General features: G+C 41.3%; 1 protein-coding gene across 2 annotated transcripts in view; it reads left to right on the forward strand.

Annotated features, from left to right (window-relative positions):
- Nucleotides 1-12,354, forward strand: part of ap3b1a (adaptor related protein complex 3 subunit beta 1a) — a 58,959-nt gene that overhangs the window by 27,168 nt on the left and 19,437 nt on the right. For both annotated transcript variants that reach the window (XM_005929835.3, XM_005929834.2), the window contains exons 20-22: nt 1,865-2,012; nt 3,484-3,532; nt 6,842-6,945. In XM_005929835.3, the coding sequence (XP_005929897.1) occupies nt 1,865-2,012; nt 3,484-3,532; nt 6,842-6,945 (301 nt within the window). The remainder of the gene's footprint in view (nt 1-1,864; nt 2,013-3,483; nt 3,533-6,841; nt 6,946-12,354) is intronic.

The following is a 12,354-nucleotide window of genomic DNA, read 5'->3' on the forward strand; positions in this document are numbered from 1 at the left end:
TAGCACCTATAGTGTGGATAGAGGATGCAAAATTTGCTCAATCATATTTAAAAAAAGGACATTCGAAACAAAATGTGACAATCAGAAAATGTTGTAAAATCTCAACTTAAAAAAAGGTATAGCTGTATTCAAACTGGCATGTTTATGGATGCCGGAGTAAAGCCTAGCAGTCGTCCAGCTCGAAGCCATGGTCTTTGTGCCAGAGTCTTTGTCTCATCTACTTCTAAGATATGCGAGGGGCATGGAAACTAAATCCAGTGGATCTCTTAGAAGGAAAAAACCGAACATTATAATGGTCTGTAGCTACGCAGCCCCATACACAACCAACTGTACTGCACGGTGTATTTTGACATCTTTCTGTCAAAACCAGCATGAACTTTTTCTGCAGTTTGAGCTGCAGTAGCTCTTCGTCTGTTGGATCGGACAACACGGGCCAGCGACCTTGGCCACCCATGACTGTAGTTTGTGTTTTTGTGTTTTTTAGCACTGTTCCTTGGATCAGTTTTCATAGATACTGACCACTGCAGACCAGGAACACCTGACGAGAGCTGCAGTTTTGGAGAAGCTCTGATCCAGTCGTCCAGCCATCACAATTTGGCTCTTGTCAAACTCTGAAATCTTTATGCTTGCCAATTATTTTCTGCTTCTAACACATCAACTTTGATAACAAAATGTCCACCTACTCCCTAATGTGTCCCACCCATTAGCAGGTGCTATGATGAAGAGATGATCAGTGTTACTCACGTCACCTGTCAGTGGTCAGAATCCTTTGCCTGATCGTTTATGTTTCTAGTTAAAGTAGATTCACATGGAGGGAAAAAAAACATCATACACACCTGTTACACTCTATATGCACCATCTCTCTCTCTCTCACACACTCACACACACACACACATGATGGCAGCACTGCTGGAATATTGTTAGCGCGAGTTCCATTAACAAGCTAATCAATGAGAATTTTCCTCCAGTAGCGTAACCCACATTTACATGGCTAATGGATAATGACTTTTGATTGGTCATTTAACAGCCCGGTGTTACCAGTGAATGAGATTTGAGTCATTACTACTGAGTATGCTCACGTACACTCTCTTACACACTAGCAAATTTAGTTTCTTATGCACTCTACTTCATTTGCTCATGGACACACAAACTCACACCGAATGTACCTGATTTCATTGTGTGACAGGCCGGCGGCTGACCCTGTTCTCTCCATTAGAGAGTATAATTAGAGCAACTCACCCCAGTGCTCAAACACACACAAACACGCGCACACACACATACACACGGTAATTAGAGCAGCTCACCCCAGTGCTTCCACAACAAACACAGCATAATGCCCTCATTATGGCCCAGTCATTTCAGGCAGGGCCTAATCAGGCCCACAGTGATTTATATCACTTTTTCCTGTTCGCAGCAAATGAAATCTGTAGGCCAAATTAATACTGGCTTTTCATCATCGCCCAAGTTAAAAAGCCAGTTACCGTCACAATTCCCCTCATTAATTTAACGGCTGAAAATCCCAGGCAGGCGGAGTAAACACTCATTATCGGGACAAATTGAAGAGGGACAGCAAGACTGAAAGAGAGAGGAGAAAGATGGAAAAAATCTTTTTGAGTAAATGCAACATTGAATTAACTTCACAAACAAAAACAGATTGATCTTTGTTGTTCTAATCGGGGCTGAAGCTTTCAAGTTGGATGCAAAATAGGAAAACAATAGCACCAAGTTTGTTTTATTTGTTGGTTTCCAGACTGTTTTATATTATGGAATAAATTAATATTTTACTTTTAAGAAATAATGGAGAGTGTTGTTTTTTTTAATGTGTGTTCTCTGACTACTAAGCTCATTTTGTTTTCTTCTTCAGTGACTCTGAAAATGGCAATGGACCTGTAGGCCAAGCTAGCAGCTCATCCTCTGAAAGCTCCTCAGACTCTGAGTCGGACTCTGAGTCGGACTCTGAGTCAGACTCGCCCGCACCCAAGAAGAAGACTGAAGAAAAGGCCAAGCCCAAGGTGACAATATAATGCATGGATTAAGTGGGCGTATTTGGATTTAACTGCGAGTGAGAGTTTCTAACTTTGAGAACAGAGGCTGCCAACAGCATCAGTGCAGTTCCACCAAAAATAAAATGCATTTGCTTTTTCCAAAGATGGTGGGGTCGTGGGTTGTTTGCAGTTCGTTGATCTGTCGTTTCAGCCTGGATCAAATGACCCTCAACTACTGCTTTGTTATACAAGGTTGAGGCTGATTCTGCCCACACCGCTTATCTTCTGTTGGACAGTAGCGCATGCCAAAAATCATGTCGCATCCACTGGCACGCACCACTGTTTTGCCTTGGCTTTTTATTACGTGATTATAGGATTACTGGGGATCGCTCTGTGTCATTGCAATATCTCTAAATTGAATGCAATTGAATTGAACTTCAACTTATTGGTCGCTGTAGTTGCACACGTTTGCAATAATGGCCTTGAATCAGTGTCTTTGTAGAACTTCTTAGACTATTAAAAATACACATTATAAATGAAATTTAAGGGGAGAAAGATCCATTATGCAGTGCTAAAGAGAAGATAATGGTATAAAACAATACAGGAGGAAAACACACCTTTGTCACATTATAATGTATGATATTGTACTATATTTACAATGCATAATGTCTAAATCAGTATAGAGTATGATATTAGGATAATGGCCCTGCTCTGCGTAGCCTTCTAAATATTAATGTGCAGTTCTCGCAGCGAGTTTTTGTTCTGTAGGTGCACAAGAGCTTCTAAATCAGGATTTATACCTTGGGATATGATTTGGCTCCACTATAGCACCTTTTGTTTTTTCCCTTCCAGCATTTCATTTGGCCCCTTTCAGCCCTTACAATCTTTTTCTTATCTGTTTTGCTCATCACATTATTTCTCGCCCTCCGTTTGCTTTTCTGCACTATGAAATTCTCATTTCATACACTTTGTCATTTGTGCATGGCTTATGAATTATGCATCTCTACCTTTCTTTCTACACCTCTCTCTCTCTGTCTTGCTCTATCACAACACCCTTTAGTAACAAGGTTTCCGTCTCTATTACCACCACCGAGCGTCAATCAGAGAAAATCTGATAAGATATGGCCTCTAACTTTATGGTTTGTTTTCACTCATATCACATTGTTTTTTTCCCCCCCTCCCTATCTGCTCAGCTTGGGCTATGCAGAGTGGAATTTTATGGCTCTTTATGCGATGTGAGTGGTACCAGGTTGGTTAGCAGGGTATGGAGAAGGAGCGATAAAAGCCCTCTTACGTTTAAGCACTGTTTTATTGTCAACACCGTACAAGCCTGACTCAGTTGCAGAGGGTGGTGAGTTTCAGTTGTGACTCAAAATGACATGTGACCGGTCACTGAAAATTCCAGACATGTTACCCGTGAACGTGGGATGAATGTGTTCAGAGACACTGTTGGTGAAATTGAAATTGAAACCATCATGTTGTTGTGCTTTCTTTTTAGGTGGCAGTGAACTCCAAGAAGGAAGTCTCTTTACTGGATCTAGATGACTGTGAGTTTTCCTACAGTTTCCGCTTGCATAAACTCACATTAACAAGAGCAGCAGGCTTCACAAAAAAACCTCTGATGTGTATTCTATTTCCCCACCGCCCAAAGTAGCAAGCACACATAGATGATCAAGTCCTGGTGAGGAGAACTGAATTGTACCAGTTAGAGGTAGAGAAAATATTGGACTTGCATTAATCGCTTGGCTAAAAATAAAGTGCAGTTCATTGGAGAACTGTAGTGTAGGCATTCACAACATCACGTTAGAATTTGTAGTAGAGTTTAAATATTTACAACGTGTGGACCAAGAGGCGGAAACCTCAGCTGAAAAAATGAAGCCAGAGTGCCAAAAACTGCAGTTTAGTTCAGACACTCCCAACTTTGCAGCATGGAAAAGCCTTTTTAACTGTATAGCTAGTTTCCCACCTCATAACAGCTCTGAGTGAGGTGAATTTATGTATAACTCGTCCATCTGGAGGATTATGTCCAGATGTCCTGACACAGGCAGCTGCAGCTGGTCGCTATCATCTCACCTACTGAGTCACTGACCTGCAGCCCTCTATTTTGCGCCTTTGAAGCATCTTAATGGATTGTCTTGCTAATATTGCTGTGAGGTAAAGACTGCCCAAGAAGTTTTAGCTTCAGGTCTGTTGAATGAAATTCGAGTGTTTTATTGGTCTATTACTTTGCACTAATTAGCTGATATGTGTATATGTCTGATGCATCTGCACAGTTTATGGAGACAGCTTGCTAACCAATTTTCCTGGAGTTATTTGATAAATCGCTTCTCCAAATGAGATCATCTCTGGCTCTAAAAGATGGAACACATTTTGAAACCTCAATGCTTTGTTAGCTTTTGTACTCTCTACAGGGAGTGCAGAATTATTAGGCAAGTTGTATTTTTGAGGAATAATTTTATTATTGAACAACAACCATGTTCTCAATGAACACAAAAAACTCATTAATATCAAAGCTGAATGTTTTTGGAAGTAGTTTTTAGTTTGTTTTTAGTTTTAGCTATTTTAGGGGGATATCTGTGTGTGCAGGTGACTATTACTGTGCATAATTATTAGGCAACTTAACAAAAAACAAATATATACCCATTTCAATTATTTATTTTTACCAGTGAAACCAATATAACATCTCCACATTCACAAATATACATTTCTGACATTCAAAAACAAAACAAAAACAAATCAGCGACCAATATAGCCACCTTTCTTTGCAAGGACACTCAAAAGCCTGCCATCCATGGATTCTGTCAGTGTTTTGATCTGTTCACCATCAACATTGCGTGCAGCAGCAACCACAGCCTCCCAGACACTGTTCAGAGAGGTGTACTGTTTTCCCTCCTTGTAAATCTCACATTTGATGATGGACCACAGGTTCTCAATGGGGTTCAGATCAGGTGAACAAGGAGGCCATGTCATTAGTTTTTCTTCTTTTATACCCTTTCTTGCCAGCCACGCTGTGGAGTACTTGGACGCGTGTGATGGAGCATTGTCCTGCATGAAAATCATGTTTTTCTTGAAGGATGCAGACTTCTTCCTGTACCACTGCTTGAAGAAGGTGTCTTCCAGAAACTGGCAGTAGGACTGGGAGTTGAGCTTGACTCCATCCTCAACCCGAAAAGGCCCCACAAGCTCATCTTTGATGATACCAGCCCAAACCAGTACTCCACCTCCACCTTGCTGGCGTCTGAGTCGGACTGGAGCTCTCTGCCCTTTACCAATCCAGCCACGGGCCCATCCATCTGGCCCATCAAGACTCACTCTCATTTCATCAGTCCATAAAACCTTAGAAAAACCAGTCTTGAGATATTTCTTGGCCCAGTCTTGACGTTTCAGCTTGTGTGTCTTGTTCAGTGGTGGTCGTCTTTCAGCCTTTCTTACCTTGGCCATGTCTCTGAGTATTGCACACCTTGTGCTTTTGGGCACTCCAGTGATGTTGCAGCTCTGAAATATGGCCAAACTGGTGGCAAGTGGCATCTTGGCAGCTGCACGCTTGACTTTTCTCAGTTCATGGGCAGTTATTTTGCGCCTTGGTTTTTCCACACGCTTCTTGCGACCCTGTTGACTATTTTGAATGAAACGCTTGATTGTTCGATGATCACGCTTCAGAAGCTTTGCAATTTTGAGACTGCTGCATCCCTCTGCAAGATATCTCACTATTTTTGACTTTTCTGAGCCTGTCAAGTCCTTCTTTTGACCCATTTTGCCAAAGGAAAGGACGTTGCCTAATAATTATGCACACCTGATATAGGGTGTTGATGTCATTAGACCACACCCCTTCTCATTACAGAGATGCACATCACCTAATATGCTTAATTGGTAGTAGGCTTTCGAGCCTATACAGCTTGGAGTAAGACAACATGCATGAAGAGGATGATGTGGACAAAATACTCATTTGCCTAATAATTCTGCACTCCCTGTATGGTGTGGGACTGTATTTAACCATATAGATGTCAGTTCATGTATCGGCTTACAATTTGTAGGTAATCATCCTGTAGAAAACCTTTGCTGAAACTCATCTCACATGTCCGTGCACACATTTGCTGCACGTTTATCTGTGACTGATGCAAGCTATCAAATATAGAAAGCAAAAATGTCATTAACTTCTGTCTTTGACATAACTCAGTATCTGTGGAACTCAAGGGAGGCATAAAAGACGAATGCTTACAGGGATTTGTAGGATGATGATGGAAAAGAGCTCTAAACTTCTTGTTCATTTCTTCAGTGGCAAAAAGAATTCAGAGTGTTTACAGTTCCAGCTTCCAAAATCAATGCAAAGTAAAACACCACAGTTTTTATGTGATATTAAAAAGTGCCGTTCAGCTTGTGTGGAACAGGAGAATCACAGTGTGAGGAGCAGTTTATGTTAAATCCCGTCGAACTCCAACAATGGCCTTTCAAATGCAAAAATGAATGCCTTTAGTTTAAAACCGGCTTGTAACCTGCAGATTGTGTGTCTAACTCTGCATCCAGATAATCTTCATGTTTTGGGGTTTGAATTAGGTTTTCCTAAATTACTTTTTGACACAAGATCCCATGACCCTGTTGACATTTATATCAGTATGACTGCTCACGTTCAATGCTGAAATATTTTTATACGTCAGTTTGCTCTGACATGTTGTGACGTGACTTAATAATAACACTGGAGTAAAAGTTAAACAGCCTTCAGTTGCTTTCTTTTGTCATAAAGTATTATCATTATTATTAATATTGTAATTATATTTTAAAAAGTAACTTTGTGTGCGACATCGCTGTAGTAGCTTTAATAATCTTTACGTTGTTGTTGTTTTCTTTGCGTTCTTTAGTTTCTCCTGCACCCACCAACGCACCAAAGCCTTCTGTGCTCTCTCAAAGTCTGCTGTCCGACCTCGAAGGCCTTTCTCTCTCCAACATCTCCTCCACTGTGCAGGTTAGTGTGTGCGTGTGTGCGCGTGTGTGCATGCGTGTATTAGATGCACACAGGCTGACATTTCCTCCATCAATGTGTGTTGAGAGTCAGTCGTTCCTTTCTGTCTGACACTGACAGTACAGCAGAGCAGCATATGAGATGGTGAAATGAGCCTCACTCCCTTGTGGAACATTTCTGCTCCAGACGCCAACTATTGACCTTTTCTGCCTTGTTATATTTATAGCAAGTCAGGATGGTCCAACAGCTCTCGTTGTTTCCTGTATCTCTTATAGTCTGTCTTTCTCACCGTCACTGTCTTTTGCACTTCCACACCCTTGATCTCTATTTCTCTCTCATCTCTGAGTCCATCCCCTCGCTCTCTCGCGCGCTCTCTCTCGCTCTCTCGCTCTCTCTCGCTCTCTCGCTCTCTCTCTCTCTCTCGCTCTCTCTCTCTCCCTTATTTCTCTCCTCCTCCTGTGTCACCCTCCATCTCTCTCTGTCAGATGTTGTGTCCCTTGTGTCCTCATGTTGTGTATATCTGATGGTTGACCTTTCCCAGTGTGACGGCTCCTTTCTCTCCTCAGTATATGAGCGACTCTGCATGTCTGTGTATTTTGTATCTTGTCTCCCTCCTGGGAGGGAAATGTCCAGACTATTCTTTGTGCTGTTGCTGTGTCTTATTTTGTGACACAGCTGTATGGAAACTCTGTTCTTTGACAATGTCACATCAGAAGGTTAGAATCTAATTGAGTAGTTTTGTTGTTTGTGGGCTGTGAGTAATGATTATCGTTCTAATACAAAGCTATTTATTGATTTCAACCTTGTAAGCATGGCATAGCTTGCTTTTCCCAAAGATATTAGTTGGTGAAATAAATAACAGATAATCTATTAATGTTTTTTTTTGTTGTTTTTTTTTTCAGTGAATGAATTCCTTAAACCGCTTAGTTGTTGTTATATTTTATTACTTCAGTGTCTAGTTCCATTTGTTTTTGGGGGGTTTTATAGCTTCTTTGTACATGCAAAGGGTAATTTACTACTTCAAAAAAAGCTGAAGCTGAATTACCTTAAGGTTTTTAGTCTAGGTGTTTTCCCCCATTACTTCTTTGCCACTATAATCCATTACTAGAAGCTCTTCTACTAACTAACAATTGCCTTTTGCTCACTTTTGTCACCCTCACCAAAAGTGACATCAAAACTGCTCACTGTGCTTTAGTGTCATTTCAACTTGTCATTCACAGTTTTTGTCCCAGCTCAAAGACGTGAGCACGATTTTTGTCGCACTTTACTGCGATTTCAATGACAGGAGCTCAGAGATTCTCACGTTACACAGAAGCAGAACAACGGTAAAAAAAAAAAAAGAGGAGACAGTCTGGTGAAGTGTTTGAAAAACAAAAAACAGTTGCTGTGCTTCCTGTTTTGACTTCGTCTTGCATACAGTGCTGATACAGAGGTTTTTATGTGAGTGGTGAAACCTATTGTTCATGAGAAGACTGCAGTGGGCCCTCTGGCACCACAGTTGGCACGCAACACAATGAATACAGTGACCGTAATCGAGGCATAAAATAACTGTATAAATGTCATTTGTTGACTATAAACGTGAACCCCGACTCTTCCTGAACTACTGGCATCCAAGGAACTGAAGACTGAAGTGGATTGCTATAATAAAGAAGGGCTGAGCGTGGGTTACTATGTTTTTATGTTGCATTTTGGTTTGGTTTTTTTTGCTTTTTGCTCTGTAAACGCCGCTGACTTTTTGTTGTCATCACAGGCGTGTAAATGAGCTTCCTTTGGTCTCTTTAAAAGTGACTTTAGGCTGTCTCTAACTTTTTGTACACCCAGATTTAACTGTGTGTGTCTGTGTGCGCACTCCCAGCTTATGTGAATGGCCTCTGCTGCTGTGCGTAGCCCTGCGGTGCGTTGGTCTGTATTCTAAGTTTGCCCGTCAGTTCTGCTCGCCTGTCAGTCAGTATGATTGACAGCTGCTCTCAGGCCAGCATTTATGCAGCACAAGTCTTGTTAGCCAATCTCTCCTCAGGTGAAGGCCAGGGAGTAATAGAGAATAGAAATGCAGATTAGAACAGGGAACTTTTTGCACATCAACATCTGATTTAGAGTCAATTCTATGCATAAATACATGATGGGCAACGGGATTCATAGACAAGGGTAAATAACCTCACCTTTATTCACGCACGCCCCTCCCCATGCATGCTCTTCAACAACAGCTCTTTCCCACACCCACACACACACACGTTGGCCCCAGTGTCATTTCTATTTCTCAGCAATCTGCCCACAGAGGCAGCGAGTCTGTCTCAGCTGAGCGCTCGGGCCTTTTTAGAGAATTACTGCATGGTTATCAAAGGCATTTAGATTAACCCTGGCCACTGTCTTTGACCCACCTCCTCCTCTGTCTCCTCCTCCTCTCCTCAGCTTCTTCATGCTACCGCTCTCTCTAATAACATTTTGACATTAGGATCTCTCACAAATGCCTCTTAAATCCTCCCCACCATCGCACCTCACCCCCAAACCTCTTCCGACCGCTGTCCGTGTGTGCGGCGGGGTGGCTCAGGCTGATAACTTTTCATTCATAATTAGCAGTCAGCGAATGGGGCTGCGCTGGGGGGAAATTGAACTGTCAGCGGCGGGGCGCGGGGCGTTTGACCCCATCACACCCAGAGGGGGCCATCATAATTTGTTCATTTGGTGTCCATCAGGCGGACGCCAGCTCGCCCCCTCCTCCTCCCTCGCCTCCCTCCTCACCCTTCTGACCTCCCCCGTAGTGGGCGCTCTGGGTTCACATCTAATTATGAATCAGCAAAAGGACCTCGAGCGCCACGAATATAGAAGCTCCTGCCCTCCAAACCTCCTGCTGCCACTCAAACTGCGGAGATTGCAGCTTAAGTAGGAATAAATGCCCACACGGAAGCAGCCAGTCAGTGTAGCCAGCAGGTAGTTTGGGAAATGTTTGTATTTTAATGGCAACTGCCTTAGCCACTTCTTGCTTATTAATAAGTTTGTTTCAGGCGCAATTCCTTTTTCTATATCTATTTTTATATATATAAGCATTTTATCTTTTTCATATAGGTTTTGTTGACGCCATTGGTCTGGCGTGATTAAGGTTATGACCGTGTTCTCTCAAACCTCTAATGATCATATGTGTGTTTTTATTAACAGTTGACACCTAAACTTGTCTTAGCAAAAACACTTTGCCATTTAATTAATGGGGGCCACTGCTGTAAGCTCTTAAATCTTTATTTTTACAGTTATTAACATAATTGCTAGGCTATTTTTCTGCCTTTTACTGTCCATTTCTCACAATACATCATGTTTTCTCATCCTCAAGTTAAGGTTACAATAGCATTAAAATGCTTGTGAAGATTTGACCTCCATAAATAATTGGACTTTAATAAAATATGTGATTATAAGTGTATTTTCTGAATTGAACTACAGTACGTTTTTCCTATTGTGTTTCTCAAATAAATGTGCAGCTGACACCTACATAGCTAACTGTCAACTGCTTTCCCTTAACCAGATGTTAAAATATTAATTAAAATGACAGTAAAGCATAACATCTAAATCAATTGTAATTGACTTGCAATTGCTTCAGACTACAAGTCACATTTTTCATATACTTAAAGCTGTTTAGCCATGGATGTGAGACAGACAGCTGAATTACCAATTAACCTAGTATGCATGGCAGTGGGACTTTGGGAGAAAGCTGGAGTACCCACAGTGGCAAAGAAAAGCCCCACCTGGGGTTTAAACCAGGAACTTTCTTGCTGTGAGGCAACACAGTTAATCCCTACAGCACGGTGCCATGCACAAGTAGTAGTGGGTTACTATTTGTGGGTGACCCACAATACCATGTGGGACAGTGTGACAAACACAGACATAAAGCAAATGAGAGTAGGCAAGGCAGATGTGCTGTAACTTGATATGATGTCAAGTTTAATAGCTTTTTGCTTTTAACATAACAAACCTAAGGATACAAGAATTGTGTTCCCCCAGTGGTGTCCAATAAAGAAAAAACACAGACAATATTTGGGTCAGCAGTGCTTTGTAGGAGTTGAGTGCTTGAATGGCTGACAAGTTTGTTTGAAGAAGTGAATAAAGTAACCGTGTCAGTAGTACACTCTGTCTTCTCTGCAGCAATGGCTATGTTAGAGGAGCAGCATGTTGAGTGCTTAAAAGTAAGTGTTGAAGATTTAATAGAAGCTCTTATTATGAAAGCTTTGTGACCAAATCACAAAGTCTGTCTGTGAATAACAATGTTGGGAAAATATCCAAGTATATGCGAGTTGCTTCCTTATTCTTATGCCAGAGTAAATGTATACTCTTATCATCCACTAGTATTTTTAGTGCTGCACATTGATAGTGAATGATCTGTGATTTATAAGCACGTGCATACATCTGTTAGTATTCTTTAATCCTGATCCGAGTGTCTGTGAAAGTTGTGTCTAGTTAAAATTCATGTTTTTGTATTTGGCTCTGAGTAGAGCTGAAATGATTATCTGATTAGAATCGGTCATCAAAAAAGGTTTCGGCACACAATTTTAATAGTCAAATGGTTCAAATTTGACGGCTGCAGCTATTAAATCTGAACACTTGCTTTCGTAGTCTTCAGTTCTAGTGTTTTGATTCAATTATTGTCCAAGTTATTAAGTGTTAATGCAGAAAATAATCAGGTTGCAGTTGAAGATCTTTTGACTATGATGCTAATTCAAAGAAAGTGTTGACAGCACTTGCAAAACTCGATGAAGGACACCTCTGTTTCTGAATAACAGTCCTCTATTATTGCTAATAGTCTTTAATGGAAAATTTCAAAATTAATCATTTTTAGAATACCTAATTTACAGACAAATTGGCATAAATGAACTAACCTCTGTCTATATGCGCCAGAGAGACTTCTTGTTACATTAAAGTAGTTTTAGGAGGCTGTAGTAACATTTATTTAATTCAATTTGCAGTCAAGGTCCTTGTGACGGCCCTCAATTAATTGTCATCTCCTGACTGAAGGGAACAATTAGGCCCTAAAGTCAAACACATGTCCCTCACCTTAATCCTCACAACTCTTGTAGAGCATAATGGAATCCGGTGTCTGAAAAACAGAAATGGATTTTCAATATATGCCCATACATCTCTGTACGCCTCACCCTGCTTTCTTTGAAATTGGCCTTCTAATACACACAGCACAAGGCTGCCCGGCTCTGGTTAGCCCTTTTGAATATGTCAGCTGGATTTTCAGGTCATTTGCCAGAGAGGATGCTGGGAACGTGTCGTCCGGGTTCTGAAGGTGACTGGTGTCTGTGTCATCCATCACGGGAGCTTCCTTTAAGTTGATGCATAATAGAGCCTCTCAATCAACTTCCTCGCTCATTGTCACCTCCCTCCTTCCTGTCCAAGGTGGAGACTGAGAACCAAGCTCAGAGAGGC

Source organism: Haplochromis burtoni, unplaced genomic scaffold (assembly GCF_018398535.1).
Source record: "Haplochromis burtoni strain Fernald_Lab_line unplaced genomic scaffold, NCSU_Asbu1 Contig_107, whole genome shotgun sequence".
NCBI classification, from domain to species: Eukaryota; Metazoa; Chordata; class Actinopteri; order Cichliformes; family Cichlidae; genus Haplochromis; species Haplochromis burtoni.